The sequence below is a fragment of the Gallus gallus genome, chromosome 11 (genome assembly GCF_016699485.2).
Source record: "Gallus gallus isolate bGalGal1 chromosome 11, bGalGal1.mat.broiler.GRCg7b, whole genome shotgun sequence".
Taxonomy (NCBI): Eukaryota; Metazoa; Chordata; class Aves; order Galliformes; family Phasianidae; genus Gallus; species Gallus gallus.
Window position 1 is genome coordinate 7280476 of NC_052542.1, and position 17691 is coordinate 7298166.

General features: G+C 35.8%; 1 protein-coding gene and 1 long non-coding RNA gene across 8 annotated transcripts in view; one reads left to right on the plus strand and one right to left on the minus strand.

Annotated features, from left to right (window-relative positions):
- Positions 1-17543, plus strand: part of ITFG1 (integrin alpha FG-GAP repeat containing 1) — a 73018-nt gene extending 55475 nt beyond the window's left edge. For all 7 annotated transcript variants that reach the window (XM_040707061.2, XM_046899445.1, XM_040707062.2 and 4 more), the window contains 4 exons: positions 9381-9505; positions 10357-10439; positions 11859-11976; positions 15429-17543. In XM_040707061.2, coding sequence (XP_040562995.1) covers positions 9381-9505; positions 10357-10439; positions 11859-11976; positions 15429-15488 — 386 coding nt within the window. In that variant the 3' untranslated portion in view covers positions 15489-17543. The remainder of the gene's footprint in view (positions 1-9380; positions 9506-10356; positions 10440-11858; positions 11977-15428) is intronic.
- The window catches only part of LOC121106562, an 86733-nt gene that overhangs the window by 6399 nt on the left and 62643 nt on the right, over positions 1-17691 (minus strand). The window lies entirely within an intron of this gene.

The following is a 17691-nucleotide window of genomic DNA, read 5'->3' on the forward strand; positions in this document are numbered from 1 at the left end:
AGTGTACAGTTGGAATTGGTCATAGCCTGAAATGTAAGGAAGGAGCACAGCAGAAGGAGAAAAAAAAAAAAAAGCTTCTTAAAAAGCTTCTTAGTGTACTGTGGAGAAATTGAGGAAACAGAAGATAATGCTGAAAGATGTTGCATGTTCCAGGCAGGAGGTAGGCCTGCTTGTAGAGAGGTGCAGGATTGTCACCATGCAAATGCAGACATGTTTTGTTTCACACTTTGTCTTGGTATTGAAGGCAATTTAATTCAAGACAGGTTTTTAGAGATTGCTCTGTGTTGTCCACATTACTTTGATGCTCACTGGCGTGCCTTTTCTGCTCTGTACATTTTAATGACTGGATATTTTGAGTTTTGAGCTATTTTGCTTCCATGTTGCTTGTTGACCGTAGATTCAAGGTTATGAACAAGTACTGTGAAGAATACTAAGAATGCTAAGAATACTACTAAGAATACTATTGAAGATGAACAATTTTATTGTACCCATCCCTTTTTTAAAAGACTTAAGTGCTTGCTTTTCAACAGAGCTAAAGTGCAAACAGCTTGGAAATATCTTCATATCTTAATAACTCTTCTTTCACAAATTTGTGTAATAGAAATTTGAGTTCACTAATCTCTTCTTTCTGCTGTTATCTAAGCTACTTGCAGTTGATGGCTGCACCTCTACTCTTCCGGGCTGTCTTCTGAGAATATGGATATCAGGTAGCAGATAAAGCTGCTTTGTGACAGCTGTTGTTAGAGTTGCTGGAAATTAATATAATTTCTGGGTACCAAAATTTCTTTACAGCCTGCCTCTAGAAGTTAGTTTGGTGCGTTCTTTGAATGAACATGCATCTAAATGAAGAGATCAGTGAGTTTAAGGAAGTGTAATGTATTTACTCCTTCAGGCTCCCTGGTACTTAATGTGGGCCTGCCTAAGTTTAGTACACCTGTTTAAGGAAAAAACAGCTTCATAATCCCTTTGGCCCTGTATGTTTTGATTAGATACCTATGCCCAATTGTATTATCAGAAATACTGATTAAGTAACAAAGAAGGACTTCTTTGCATAAATGAAGAAATGCATTAGTGGCACCATCAAACTGATCTTTTTCTCATTAGCAAAGTGCTACAGATTGACTATAAATCAAATAAACTACAACACAACCTCTGCTGAGATATAATTATACTCATCTAGATGCAACATTCATGTAGTCAGAGCAGTTTTTTGCTCTATTTGTGCTTAACGCTATCTCAGACTTACAAGTCTGATATTTCAAGTGAAGTCATACTACACGTTTATAAGACCACGTCTAACAGCTAGTAGAATCTATATTATCCAATTATTTAAAGCACTTTCTATTTGGGATACCATAAATTGTAACTGTAGAGGATCAGAGGTTGGCAGACCTGGATAGTTTTTGATATGTTGCTTTTTTTAAATAAACTTTACTTTTAGAAATTGACATAGTTTTAATCAGACGATGAAAAATAATGCATTTGTGGTGTCTGAAGTTCCAAATATCTATTAAAAGGTTAATTCACAGCAATATAAGTTCATTTGAAACTTATCTTAAGGAAACAGAGAATTACAAGTTCAGATGGGATTGGTTTGTGTGCACTCATTACTTCAGCAATCTTATATTATATCCCAGCGGCAAAATAAAGATGTTCCAACTACTGACCTCTGTGTCATGGAAGAATGCCAGTAACTTACAAATTCCCTGTATCCGGGGGCAAATAAAGCTAACTTAGAGTTGGACCTATTTTATGTATCATTTTCTCCATCTTGGGGAATTGGGGATGTTGGTTGTTTTTGTTTGCTTTCTGCATCTCTTGAAAGGAAAATAAGTAATTGTTTTAAAAACCATTGTCCTAGGGTTTGGTAGTTCTTTTCAGGAGGGTTACTTTTAGGAATGCGATGTTCAAGTTACTTACAATTTACTATGGGAAATAGCTATCAAACAGGATTTCATACTGTGGTACTATAGTACCATTAATCTTCACTACTACCATATTTGCAATAATAAAAACCTAACAGAGCCCAATCATGAATTTCCTTTTCTGTTTTGACATTATGAAATAACAGTTATGAATTCCAAGTGCATTTATGACCCTCGTAGTACTGCTACAGGGCATTTTGTAATACTCTTTGATCAGTTTCTCAACTGTAATGTGTTAATAGATTTTTTTGAGTCTGTATAATTCCTGCAAGTACTTCTCAGTCACATTTTCTGAACCTATTATATTAAGTTTTTAGCTAAACTTTCTTCTTTCTCAGGTCCTCCTTGTAAAACTCAGTAAATGTCTTTCTTACTGGAATTATTGGCCTACAGGTTATTATCTTGAAATGCATTGTCTGTTACAGCCAAATCATATTCTGTTTGACTGCCAAGAAAAACCTCAAGCAACGTTTTCATATATATGCTTTGGCTGACAGTACCTAACCCAGATGGCATTTTTGGGCCATGTATAAACCTACAAAACATCTTTTCCACGTAAAGCTTTGAAAGTATGGCATCTATATACCATTTTAAAACTAATTTTTGTCAGTTTATTTCCATTTTTTATATAATATCATGGAACTATCCATATCCAAAGCTTTTAATTTTATGAAAGCAATAATGAGAGAACCTTACAGTTTATTATTACCTTTTTTTATATAATCTCTTTCCAAAAAAGTGACATACAACAACGTTGTTCTTTTTCTAATGAAAAGAACATTCCACATTCAGTTTGTTTTCCTGTCAGCTGATGCTATTTGCTGTCTTTACCTGAAGTCTTAGCAGAGGAGCTGTTATTGGTTGGACCATCTGAAACCAAACTCAAGAGGAAGAAATGTTCACCATTCTATTTCTGATGTTCCTAATTCTGCAGGTCTTTAGTTGTGAAATACAGTATCTTTTATGTATGCAATATTCATGCAAACAGTAGAATAACAAGGCACATATGGCTGTCCTTATCAAATTCATTTTGAAGTTCTTTGATCTGCCAAGTCTTAACTACAGCAAATTTGCATAATTGAGAGGGTTTTTTAAAACGTTGTTAGAATTATTCTCTCTACTGTTAACATTCCAGTATGTTGTTAAAAGATAGCAGAATAATAATTAGCATGTATTCAGTGCTTTTTACTTCTACACTCCTCAATTTGCCTGTAATCTTACAACAAGAAATATTGTTAAATTAACTAAAAGGAGTTGCAGTTGCCAAAATGAGCGTAAGTATTGGGTCTTACATCTTCCATTAACATCTCCACAGACCTTTCCTCTCTGAGAAACAATTCAAGTGCAACTGCTTTTTATATTGAATGCATTTTATGATCAGATCTGGTTCTAGTGTAAATCTGGGAGAAGTGGGTAAACTAATTTCAGCCATATGTTCTGATCCTGCAACCTGCCTTCGCCATACTTTTTCTCTTGGCTTTTTTATTTTTCAGAAGTCCCAGCTCCACATCTGCATTCCCAGGTTTTTATTTGCTCCTTAGGATTTCGTAATATTTTTCTGAGATAGTTTTTCAGCTGAATCCTTCAATCAACAATGCCTGGCATAAACTAGAGTACAATAGCTGAACTTGAGCAAAGAGAAAATTAAACCTGTTCTTGTGGTGTGGTGGATGTGCATGAGCTGAATCTAATAAGGATAGCAGATGAAAGCCTGGGGGCTCTTTTGTTGTTTATTTTTCACTTCTTTTAGACTTTAGCAACCTAAAAACATATAATTTGTGATAATGAATTAGCAGTCTTACTCTGTGGTTTTGAATATGTTTGTTTAAGGCTGATACCAGTTGGATAAGGCCAGTATCACTGCACGTTATGTCTATGCTGCCCTGTTTACTAACAGTTCTGACCATGGCTAAACTTCAGATGTGACGTTTTTTGCCAGCTGTTGTACTTCTCAAATAATGATCCTTTGTGTTTTCTTGAAAAGACTATTTGCTAAGTTTGATTCCATGTATTTCATTATCAGTAACATCAACTGATTTTCTTAGAATTAATATCCTTGTGGACTCAAAATAACATTAATTGGAACAGATACTTTATATAGAGCAGCTGGTTAATTTACTGAAGTATTTTGAGAAACTGCACAAGGACAATTTCATGCCGTAGCACCAGCACGAGAAGCATTTTATATCTGTTATTAGCTAGTTGAAAAGGCTGTAGAAGTTAAATTGCTGAATAGCCCTGTAGAAACATCATACCATGAACACCAAGCTACCTTTAGCTATCACTGTCTTTTTATTCCGTTTTCTCTCTGCTACCTTTTCACTACACTCCAATTTTTCTGTCTTCCTGCTTTCTTTCTCCCTCTGCCATGCAACATCTGAACTCTCAAATACCTTCGCTTTTTCTCCTTTGTAGGCGAGAAGCCTTGAAGCCTGCCTGTCTGCTGCTTTGCACTGAAAATAGGACTGGCAGCTCTGCACTTCCATAACCTGAGCAGGACTTGGCTGGCTCCTTGGCATGCTGACTAGGCAGACAGCTGAGGGAAAATACAGCTCTCTATAGATATTTTTGTGATAAGGGCACCTCTGGCTGAGAGGGGCTGTTATAAAAAGCTTTTTGAGATGTTTTTTGATGCATGTACCAATTACGTACCAAACAGGGCTGGAGTGTCAAGTTGATGTGTATTTGTATTTTGTCTGCAGCTTCTGCTACGGACTACTTAATTTTCTCTCTTAAAGTTATAATAGATGTATATTTGACTTTATAGGTAGTATGGGTTACTTTTGCAGCTTGTCTCTACCAAAAAATTTATGACTGTCGGCCAGGAGCCATAGAACAGTGAATTCTTTGTGTTTACTCAAAGATGAACATTCGTGACTATCCATAATGTTGTCCTATGAACACCTTCATTGGGTTGCTTATATGGATCAAGTCATAATTTGCTTAAGCAGCTGTATGGCTGAAGTTCTGTGGAGTGATAAATATTGCATCTCGTTTTAGAGCTCTGGTTTTGTTTTAAGCTTCCCATGACAGAAGGAAGGATAAGTCCCAGATAAGTCCTGCCCTTCTGGCTTTTGGAAATCTGTTTACTCTTTGTTGTTGCATTGTGTTCTCATGTGTGTTCACCTCACAATCCAGTTTAGTTAAACAGCATGTCTAGCAGTTTTCATAGTAATGAATTACAGAGTAAACATTGAAGAATATCCCAGATAAAGGCAAACAAAGCTTAATTTCAGTAGACACTTGACATTGCAGAATTCATTATGTAGCATTCTACTATATAGAAGATGGCATAGATGGAAGAAGTTTTGAGTCATTTAATAATTGAATATCTGAATTCTGTTAGGAGATACTTTGGTTGCTACAGGTGGGTATGACTGTAGTATGTTTTTCAATGTAACTTTTTGTATAGAAACCTTTCTTGAACTCTTAATACTGCATACAATGTTATCAAACTTTAAATATTCAGGCATTATAAATAAGACAACTTTACCCTATACAAAGGGCTTGAATATCAATAATATAGTCATATAATTTTTGCTTTTCTTAAAGGGTTGGTTATTCTAGCTTTACTCTATATTTTTGTGGTGTAAAGATATTAATGAAAACATGTTCCGATGTAATTGGATCAGCTTTGGTGCTTGGGCTGTCAGAAGCATTGCAGGTATTAGCAGCGCCTAAGGCATGTAAGTTGCAAATATACAGATTCAACCCACTTCAATGCTTTTTTCTGTAACTCCAGGAAAAAAAATATTGTAGGAAAAGGCATGAGGTGAAGTTGTGCTGTGTTCATCTAGAATTTCCTTAGCAAACACCCATGTCACAAGAAGGAAACATGCTCAGTGCTTCAGAAGCTCAGGTTGCCATTCTGCATACTTGTAACCAAAAAGGGAGCTCTTACTCCACTCTTTCTTTCTCTCATCAGTAGAGTACAGCTCCAAAGGCAGTAATAAGGGAACTAAATTAAAGCTTTCAGTGAGAACTGAGGAAATTCAATTTTCTAACTCTTTGAAAGCTTTCCAGCTTGTTTAGTTCTTGGTGGCTGTCAGGTAAGATATTTTCTGCAATAAATTGTGTTGTTTGGGTTTTTTTTTACCAGAAAAGCCACCTAAATTGTTAAGGGATAAAAAGAATGTACATCTAAAACTAAGCAACTCTTCCTTTTTTTTAAGACATGGGTGGGAAACATGCATGGTTGGGATTATTTTTGTAAGTTAATACATCACAAATAATATTCATAGTATTCACAGTTACCATTTATATGCATACAGATATAACAGCTTTTGACAAATACATCATTTTTGCAATTAGAGGAAAACATAGCAACAGGAAGAAACAATGTAGTACTTTCTTGTATGAAAATAATATATTTGGCTATTCAGTCCTCTAATATATCAAATCTGGGGGACTTCTGAAAACCTAAATATTTTTACTATATTTTAAATTAATCTGAATGGCTTCAATAATTTGCATCTGCAAATGAAGCTTTGTAATTGAAGTTTAATAATTAAAAAAGAGAGAGAGACACTACAGGTCTGAAATGGAAGTTTCCATTAGTCTGAAAGTTATTGTAGTGGTCTCATATATTCCGGTCTGTATTTCCTCAAAATTTGTTTAAACTGATTGAAAATTGTCAGCATTGTGAATCTAGTTATGCTGGTTCAGACGTCCTGATTCACAGACAATCAGTTCTGTTTAAAAAAAAATAATAATAATAGAAAGCATTGCATCTACATGTAAATGGAATCACCTTCCATTAATAAAGTTCAATTGGTTTCATTTGAGCACCTACACCGCTTAGGTGAAGTCACCCTGAAGTAAACTCCTGGGGACATTCAGCAAGTTTATGTCAGCATAATGGAAATGGAAGGAATATGTCTTCATTCAGATAGAACAGAACAAGTACTGTATGTGTTACAGACAACACATAATTCGCTATTCAGACAAGACTTTCAAAAGGTTAATGGTACGGATTGCTTCAAATTTTATATGCCAGACTTGAAAAATAAGATGATAGATACAGAGATGATCAGAACAGTTTTTCAATATCAAACTGTGAAAATTTTGTGAGGTTTGGCTGCCTGACATGGTGAGCTTTTTCATAGAAGTTCAGACTGACAGGCTGAAACCACTGAGAACCACGTCTTAAAATGGCGTTTTCTTACTCTAAGCTTTTTGAAGCAGTGAACTTGCTGACTTGCAATCTAAAACAAAAACATTTATGACAGTGTCGTATTCTGAGTTCATAGCACATGATATATCTGAGTGCTTCCAAATAGCTTTTCTTAAAAAACAACTGCAAGAAGAGACAGTGCATACTGTTAATAAGAAAATTTAATTTCAGTGTTGAATAGTCTTTAAAGCAGTATTAATAATACACAGCATGTGCAGGTGAAGGCTGCTTTGTGTTTGGTTTTTCTTGTAATTCTTGTTTATAGTAACAGGTTTATCGTTCAAGTAACAAAAACTGTGAAGCAACAACTCCTTTCTCCATCTTGCTTGCTTACACTTCAGAAAGCTTAACGAACAATCAATATAAGCAATACATCCCAACTTCCTCCTGAAGATGGAGTGGTTTTCAAGTTTTCTTGGCAGAAGTAGAAATCTGTCTACAATGATTTTACAACATAGCAAACCACTAGAATTGCGGTTTAAATTTGAAATATTTTTATAAGTAAATTAATTATTGGTAACTGCAAACTTGCAGTATTGCAAAAAAGCAATAAATTGTTAACAGTAGTCTCAGTCATCTTTTATTTTTAATTGTTGTTCAAGGTTTTTATGCTTCTCAGACAAACATTTGACCTTTTTATTACCTTTCTGCAATTCTAAATGAAGCATTTAAGTAATTACCAAACTGCCATAGAAAGTGATAGACGCAAGTGGAATAAAGCAAGAAATAGTTACAGTGATATCTTATATTTGTAGTCAGTCTGCTTTAAAATAAACTAGAACCTTCTACATGCCATCCTCCCAAGTCCTGCTTAGCTAATTTCGCCCCATTTTAAGGCAAATTAAAAAAAAAAAAAAAAAAGCATTTGTACTGTGTAGTAGGAAGCGTTCCTTTCTGACCTTTGCAAATGATTTACTTACATCTTGAGGCATAAGATTTCATCATCCTTAGCCAAGTAGGCGTAAGAACCAGTATTAGCAGCTGTGAAATTATTCGGTGCTTTTAAGCATTCTAGTGCAGTATCTAACTCTCTAAACTCTTTAAAGGCTGACTGCACACACTGTATGACATTTTCTTTTATTTCCTTTAATTTAGTTGACATTCATTTCATTTGTATAATGAAAGAAAAAAAAGGAAGACCTAACTTAGTCTCCTCATAATCCTAAGTGTTTCACTCAAAAGCCATTCGAGAAACCTTTCAATATTAAATATTACACCTTGTTCTTTTGGGCGAAGGCCTTCAGAAATCAGCATTACTAAAAATTTTTTAAAGGAAATTCTTTGTTGCGTTACAGCGTGATTGAATATTAGATATTTTGTTTGTTTTTAAAACAAAGCCAAAGTTAATGAGAAAAATTTGACATGCAAAAAAATCCTGGCACTGCTGTCATATTTAAAAACAACAACAGCAGTAACAACGAAAACTGCGTCTATTGATCACGTAATTTGTGATGGAGTGGAGGAGTGTCATTTAAACTTCTTTATCTGGGAAGGGCTGAATTCGCTGTGGTTTCTGAGATGCTGATATCGTGCTGTGGAAACAGATCACTTGCTAAGAAGCCTTCTAGGGAACAAACAGTCTGCATAGGATCTGAATCAGTTTGCCAGACATTAAGATTACAAGGTTTTTATTTAAATGGAATAATTGGTTACCTTGGAAATGGCATGTTAGTGAACCTGTAGGTAACTGCACGCTTCTGTTTCCCTACTGTCTTTTCAGGAGGGAAAGAATGTTATTTTTACCATATAGTCTCTCATTTAGTTCTTTATAATTACATGCCCTCGATAGGATGTAACTTGCAACGACTGTAATCCTGTCATCATTAAACCAAATTATTATGTGAGAATTTGTTTATGAGCATCTTCTCAGCTAATTTTGTGACACGAGAAAAAACAATAATTACTGATTACTATTAGCAGGAGTTAAAGTGAAACTTCTCATGGTAAGTCTGAGCTCATGAGTCAGTGGGGCAAGAGATTTGGTATTAGCCATGTTCAAATAAACACAAGTAGCTCATTTATCCTCAACTTGTAACAAATAGTTTGACACAGAAAAGGTGCTTGAAAGAATTCTTACGTAGAAATCTAAAGCATTTAAGCAATTTTCCAATTAAGTGCCCATAAATAGTTGGGAGATGTAGGATTGAGACATTAAATATTTAAAAAAATCTCTAATGCAATTACTATTATTTAAACACTTTTATAATTGACCCTGGAATGTGCTCGTATAGAAAGGGTTTTTTTCAAAAAGCTTATTTCCTTATTTTCTACTTTCATTTCAGCTGGACAGCTCAGCCAGTCAGCACATTTTGCTCTCCAGTTGCCGTACAATGTGCTGGGCCTGGGACGTAGTGCCAACTTCCTCGATCATTTGTATGTTGGCATTCCTCGTCCTTTGGGAGAAAAGGTTAGTTAAAATTCTGAAGCTAATGTTTCTGGTATAACCTTTCATAATAGAAAAACCGGATAGTAAAATTGCTAATGACACTTATTTCATAAGTATGAATATCAAAGTAAGTTTGAATACAGAAAAGAGTTTGCCAAAAAAAAAAAAAAAGCCTTGCACATCTGGTTTTTAAGGTGGGTGTAAGCTCCAATGCCAACAGGGACACTAAAAGATAACTGAAGTTGTGTGTAAGCATTAGTCATATGGTGCTTGTTTAAATTGTAAATCTGTGTTAGACCTGATGGGCCAATTATTACGGTCTCAGCTGTAAGACTTCCCTGGGGCTGCTCTGGCTGGCCTGTAAACTCACACTATCCTTTCTACTTCAGTGATAGCACCATGATCAATATGATAGGAGGCAGAGGTTACTGTGAGCGTCTGATCTTGAGGTGAAACATAAAAGGGTCCTGACTGTTCACAGTCCATAAAAAAATCTGATTATATTGCTTTAAAAGATGAGGTACTTATGTCAGTGTACCCGTGAAATTCTGGTTTGGATAATTGGTAAAATTCCTTTGTAAGATGGGTTCTTTTTTTCTTTCCCTATTATGTTGTTGCTTTGCATCTGTGTTTTGAGCAGATACTGTCTTTCATGTCAACAGCACTTCTCTTTCTTTAGACTTTGTTGTTGTTCTTGAAGTGCTTTGGAGGTTTCGGAATGAAAGACTTAAATGTAAGGGAAAAAGTCACTTAAAAAAAAAACCAGTCACTTCTGAGTTTTTTTTCCTTTTCCATATTTCAACAGAGAAAATACTTCGCTTTTAAGAGTGTTGGCTTGTTAGGAATTGATATAGCCTCTGTTTTACTTTCAGTCCATAAGAAGACAAGAATGGACAGCTATCATACCGAACTCCCAGCTTATAGTCATCCCATATCCTCATAATGTTCCTCGAAGGTAACTTCATTACTTTGAATTGCACATCACAGAATTACATTATTAATGCCTAATTTAAAATCTGGATTCTTTTTTCTGTTTTTTTCTTTTAAGTTGTATAGAAAGACTCTAAAAGCAATGAAGGAGTGGGACTCAGTTCTGGTACTGTTGTTGCTACTGTGACTGGACAGAATATCTTTGAGTACTTATGTATAATTTTATGTAGTAACCATAAGCAATCAAAATCTATTACCAGCTGAACTCCTGTAAATAATAACATATTTGCTGGATTTAACAGCTTTTTTTTTTTTTTTGACAAATTTGTAAGCATGGTAATGATTGAAACAAGCATTTTTGTTTCAATCATGCCATGGTTTCAACCAAACATGCAATTTCTGCCCAGTTGTACATAAAAGCTTCAATTCAGCCCTTCTGAACACAGTATCTGTTGCCACAGGTATGAATGTTTTTCCTTAAGTAAAGCTGTAGGGGTTGCTTATATAAGCTCTTCAACATTGAATTCATTTGGAAATTAAAATGTTCATCTCAGAAATCAAGCATGTTTCTGTTGTTGCTGTTAGAGAAAACATTAGTCACATATCACAGCTGCTTTTTGCCGCTTGATCTCCTAGTGAGGTCAGCTGCGTTTATCATGCAGAAATGATTCTGACATCAGTTTCAGCAGCTAATTTTACTGCAGAACAAATAACAGTTGAGAAGTGTTGTGCCACTTGAGTTACTAATTAACAACCACAGGAATAACATCTGCCAGATGGAGAAAATTTAGTTACAGTGTTAAGGTATTTAAAGGTATGCATTATGAGGAATTTTTAGTCATCCATAAGCTATTTCTTCTTTTTTTTTAGAGAGTAAGTTCATGGACACCAAACAGTGGAGAACAGAATTCCAAAAGAATTAAGATTTCCTAAAAAACACTTGTTAATTTATAATTCCTTTTAACATAAATATGCCGTTTCCTGTGAGGACTTGGTACTGCCTCAGCATCAAAGATCGTGCTGATAGCTTTCCCATCACAAGAAGTCTGAAGGATAAAAAGGGTGTTACTGAGCCTTGGGACACCACAACATTCTAGGGATGCCTTCCAGAAGTCCTTCAAGTGCCTCATTTGGTTGCTTTCCAGCATTCTTCTGCCATAGCCAACTGGCTCTGCTGCCTACGAGGACAAAAATCAGTCTCTGTGGATGTTCTTAGCATCCCTGGATAAATAAGCTCAATTTCAATGGCATTACTTGAAAATAATTATGTTAAGCTATGTATTTCCCAGTAAACACCATTAAGCTCCAGTCTCTAAGTACAGCCACTCGGTTTTTGTGGGCTTCTCAACACTAGCAAGTTATTTTGATCTTTATAAATGAAATCTGTTTTCTACTTCCTAATTAAGGGAATTAACATTTCCCTGGGTTTTCCTCTTTTCTATAGCTGGAGTGCCAAGCTGTATCTGACCCCAAGTAACATAGTGCTGCTAACAGCTATAGCCTTAATTGGTGTCTGTGTTTTCATCCTGGCAATAATTGGCATATTACACTGGCAAGAAAAGGTAAGTTTAATTAGCTCTATTTTTCTATATTTTCTATGCTATTTAACATTTCCTTATATTTTATAGACTTGTACATTTTTGAGTAGCTTTATATAATTTCTGACACAGACTGCATTAATTCCCAAAAGGTGTGGATTTGTTATTAATTTGGTATTTATTGCAAGCTTAAAAATTGGCATTGTTTCTACTTAAGCTTGAAGGCACTTGAAAAGGGAAATGAAGAAAAGGATTGATAAGCCTTTGCTGTTAAACTGTTATTGCCAACAAAATGAGGAAGTTTTTGGTTCATATCTAAGCTTTCTATTTTGCAGAGTTTTAAGAAGTACAGTATTCGAGAAAGGGAACATAAATTCAATTTACTTAGCTTGAGTTGCTGGTAATCTAAAAAAGAGGAAAAACATTTCTTTTTCCTGTAACTATCTTTGCTGATTGCACTCACATTAGCATTCAAGAGTGTATAGGGAGACAATTGTGTGCATATTGGCTGCTTTGCTCTGTGTGTCTGAATTATACATGCAGTGTATAGAAATCTATTGATTTGAAGAAGCGTTTTGAAAGGGGCCTTTTATGTCACAAAAGAAATGCATTCCCATTTTTCTTAACTATGTGCAGTTCACAATCATATCCAACTGGCAGGATTGCCAATAAATGCTACTGCATACCCAAACCATAATCTTAGCTGTCAAATAAAATTACTGCACATTTTGACATGGTAGAACTGTTTGTTATTTTGTGCTTGTGGAAATAAAATGACCTTGTTAAACATTCAGATAGGCATTGCGCATGCTTCATATTTAAATGTTACTTGTCTGTCATTCTCCACTCTTCAAAATGTTAAACGTGGTCTCCAAATCATAGTGATGGTGGGGATGTAACACACAAAGCAAGGAAATGCAAATGTTATGATGACTGTCCTTAATGTGTCGTAATGTACCAGGAAAGCACTGCTAAATGGTGGCTTGGACTGTGCGCTGCCTGGGTTTAGCTCTGTCTCCAAGACGTCTAAAGCAACAGGAGTAACAAAAACTGTTTGGTCTCTGAGTTGTGAAGGATGATGTGTAATTCCATCTGCAGAAATTGAGCTTTAACAACAATGTTTAAAACTTTGTTGGCTAATAATAGTTTTTGTATTTTAACATAAAGAAGCACTCAACCCAGAGCGCGTGCTTTCTGAGCCATTTTAAGCCTCATTTGTTAAGTACATGTGAATGAAGTGGTGTTGGTTATGCGTTAAACTCCTTTGCAACAGCTGCATCTTGCTTAAAATAGACACTAATATTTGGTTGAATTGTGTATTTTTAGAATTAGCCTGTAAACAATTGTTAATTCCTATAATTTTCAAATGCCCTTCCCATTGATTTTTACCTTCCCAGTTTGAGAAAAGTTTGAGGTACAGAACAAGTAAAAATCCTGACCAAGGCAGTATTGTGAGCCAGTGGCATGACTGGGGGTTAAACTCAGAAGTTCCCTGTTGGCAAGTTTACGCTTGGTTTTCTGCCTCTTCCAGCAATCCTTTCATAAGAATACTGTTCTGCCTCAATGCTGTTTTCCCTGCAGACTTCTAGAGTACCTATCGCAAAGAAAGAAAGGGGAAACGCTGGCAGATGCAGTCTCTTCTTTTCCCCCAGAGGATGTATCTGTATGTAAGCTGCCGTGCTTTACTCAGCAGTTAAAAGAAAGCATGTACTTTGACCTGTGCAGATAAGTAGCACAAGTCCTTTGTCTACAATAGTTCTTAGGCATTCAGCTGCCAGCCATCACCGTACTGTTTAAGTAACTGTAGTATTTAGGGATACTGTGTTGCTCTGACATTCCTTAGAAACTTTTGATCCATTAAAAAAAAAAAAAAAGGAATGGCTTTCAGGTATTAGTTTTTACTTTTGATACATCAGATGAAAGAGAAGCCGAGGAAGAATTGAAGCCATTATTTCATCTTACAACAATATAGTCTGCTACATTTCCCGTATTCGGATTCTTTTTAATTTGCTTTGTGAACTTGGGACTAGTCATGTGAACGCTACACCTTGATGATAATCCTTGCTAGGGAAGTTTTGATGTACTCATCCGAATATCAGTTACAGACAAGTTTTGAAGTTGTAATCTTTTCATGAAGCAGGCAAGAAATGGAGTGAAAATTGCTTTCTGAGTGAGCCTGTATAACACTGTGGAATGTGACAAGCATTTTAATTTAGCAAAGTATGCCACTCCTCTTTTCCCACCCGGTTTTTGACATCAGAATACTACTGGCATTGATAAAGGCCCTGCTTAAAAAGCCAGGCAGATGTATCTTAAACTTCACTGACAGCCGTGCTGCTGCCACAAAATGCCATAAAATCCAATAGTTAAATGACAGCTCGGCTGCTGCCACAGAGCGCAGTAAAATCCATAGTTAGCCCACTGGAATCGCTGTCGTACATAAACAGTGTGTGATGAGGCAATCTCTGGCCTTGAGCCAGAGCAGATGACAAACTTTAATGGCAGAACACATGCACTGATTTCTCCCAAAATCATCATGTATATTTATCAACTCGGGTACAAATCTGAACGCCCACACAACAGCATACTGTAAAGGCTTTTCTTCATTTTACTCATTCATCAAAAAAAAGAACGAAAGAAAAAAGTATAAGCAAGCTGAAAAAGCATTTAGATTTGTTGTGCTGAATTTTCCTATAGTAGGATCTACAGGGACTGTCTGTCATGAGAAAAACACTGGTTGCTCAAAAGGTTCACTGTGCATTACAAACTGCTGAGAGAGGAGCCTTCCTCTTCTGTCACTGCTTTCAAACACATGGGAGGCAGGAGGGAGAGAACGTGTTACAGCACCTTCTGTGGGTTCTAGGTGCAATTTAAGTATGCTTCTCTTTTCCAAGCACAAGCCAAGCTGCTCTTTCAGCAGACCAGGGCGTGTTCCACATCAACAAGTGAAGAAGTCCATCCTCTCACATTTTCTGAATACAAAAACAGGGAACAATCCCTTTTTTAGCCTACTTGGTGCTGTTAATTGTTAGCTGGACTGTAATCTTTGTCTGAATTTGTATTTAACATTTAAATAGAAAAATGTAATATTAAGTGTAATGTAGATGACAACATTTAGAATTAATCCAAAGCAATTTCGTCTCATATTAGGCTAAATACATACACACCAGGAACCATCCTTCGGTTTTGAAATATTCCTTTTATAAAAGCATTATTAGAACAACAGAAAATAATGGGTCATAAATGCTAAAACAGCTGAGTATTAACAGCAGAAGCCAATTTTGAGTAGTTTATTGCTAGTACAAGCTGACATCATTTAAAAGCTAATTATTGGGGCTTTTATTAAGCTTTTTGCCTTTTGTCAAATGAGTGACTTGGAAAAAAATGAACCGTTCTCTGACATTTGACAGCTCATTTCTGTAACAGCATTGCTCTGCATCCCACAAACTGTTGAGCTTTTTATTTTTATTTTTCAGAAAGCAGATGACAGAGAGAAGCGACAGGAGGCTCATCGGTTCCATTTTGATGCTATGTGACATGCCTTAATACTTACGGAGGAACTGCTGTTTGTTTGCTTCATTGAAATACTAAATTCTGATTTGTAAAATGATTACTATGGAAAATACTGCTGGTGTGCTATTTGTAAATGTTGCATTATTTGGTATTTATTTGGAACATATTAAAATGAGACCTGAATGTCTCTTAAGGCATTTCAGTAAAAAAAAAAAAACAACAAACAAAAGAAAAAACCAACCTGTATATAATAGCATTTGGTCTTTATTTAACAGAAGTGTACATTAATTTTTCAAAGTCAAAGGGATCGTTTTGCATGTACCATTGTTTACATACCGCCAGTTCTTTAGTAATATATTTGATAGAAAGCTGTGTAAATAAAGTTTAGTATTTTAGTGAGCAGAATACTTTGTACCACTGACACTGGTATTGTCATTTACACATTCCTGCAAAGTAAACTGCATTTCTGAAAATTAATCTTGAGCAATTTCTCAGATGACGTAATCATTACTTGATTGCTGAACCTGAAGTATTCTGTATTATTGCTTAAATTCCTATGTGCAATTGCTAAAGAATTTAGGACCTGGAGAACTAAAAGAAACCTTCAGTAGTGATGGTAGTTCAGTAGCTTGTGGGATAGATGCGGTATTTCTCTGTTAGTTCCAGAAAGATGATGACAAGTTAAAAAGAATGGAAGTAATAAAATGTATTAGCGTGACACAAACTGCTTTTGTAATTAAACCATAACCATGTTTATTTTAGCAAGGCCTGAAGACATGAGAGTAACTTCTGTGGGTTCTCCTCTTGTAAGAAAGGTGGGGGGCTTTGTATTTGCCAGGTGCTTGGGCTTTTCTAAAGAAACCAAAAGAATAATTTTGGAGTGGAAGGAGAATGAGGATCGACTCCCTGAAATTCAATATTAATAAATGAAATGTGCAAAGATTAAATAAATAGCATAATAGGACACTCAGAATAAGCAATGCCCAAATATCATAAGGCTGTAATAACTACAGAAGCAGAGTGGCTCAATTCTATATGAATGGTGATAATGTTACTGTTGCTCAGTACAATTTGAATCCTGGTATAGTCTCTAAAAATAATCGTGCTTGTCTTTAATAGCTGTTTCCATATTCTCAGTGATATGAGTTTACGTGATTTGTTGTACATTTGAAGCTGTCAGCTTGCATTCCTAATAAATACCATTTGATAAATTAGAATACACTTCATCATCAAACTAGAAAGTGTTGTTAGTACAGGCAGTCACCTCAGTAGAGGGCAGTGGTCAATGAGAACTCCTTATCTTCTCTACCCCGGCACCTATCCCATAACCTTACATACATTTGTCAATACAGGAAGAGTAAAGGGAGAGCAGGTACAAAGCTTGAACTGTTTCAGTCCTCCCTGAAGCGCTGTTCAAACTATTTGTTACCACAGCAGTGCTGAAGTGACCCGTTATAACAGCAGCTCCAAGTCAAAAATCAGAAAGGTACTGCAAGTCTACTGAGTCATGTTGTTTTTACAAGATACTTGTAATTTGAACTGATCAGATTCCAACAAAGCAGACTTTCAAATTACATTTTCGGCGTAGCATATTTCCTTATTACACACCTTTAATATTTCTCTTGGAGTAATGTGGAAAGGTAGATGATTTAGATAAATCCTTAAGGCTATTGCATTTCTAAACCCCTCTGCTAGAATTCTCTCCCATCAGCAAAAGTAATAACAGGTTTCATAACCAAGAGGAAGCGCAGTCTGATGTGTTCTCTGTGTTTTTCGGATGGTTGGAGAACAAGGCTAAATGCATAATGCCACTGTGGCAGCAAAGCCATCCGTAGCCCTCTATCGCAATATAATAAACATAGATTAGCCTCCTTATGTTTTTTGGGAAAATAATTAGGAATGAAATAACCTCATGCTGACATTTAAGCTGTTACCCAGTTAATGAAGCAGTGAACTCCGCATCTCGTGCTTTAAGGTGGTTTGCATGCTCAGTAGTGCGTTCTTACATCACTTCATGTACAATACTTTCTTGGAGCTTTAATAGCTTTCTTATAATAAACTGTGACAGGTTCTAACTACTCACAGCTTGGCGTATAACAGTCTATGCATACTATTCTGAACTAAGGCATTAAATAGTGTTAAACCTCTTGTCAAAGGTTTCGCATCATATTTGACTTTCACAGGCATCAAAAATTTGTCCTGGTGAGGTTGTTACCTTTCTACCAG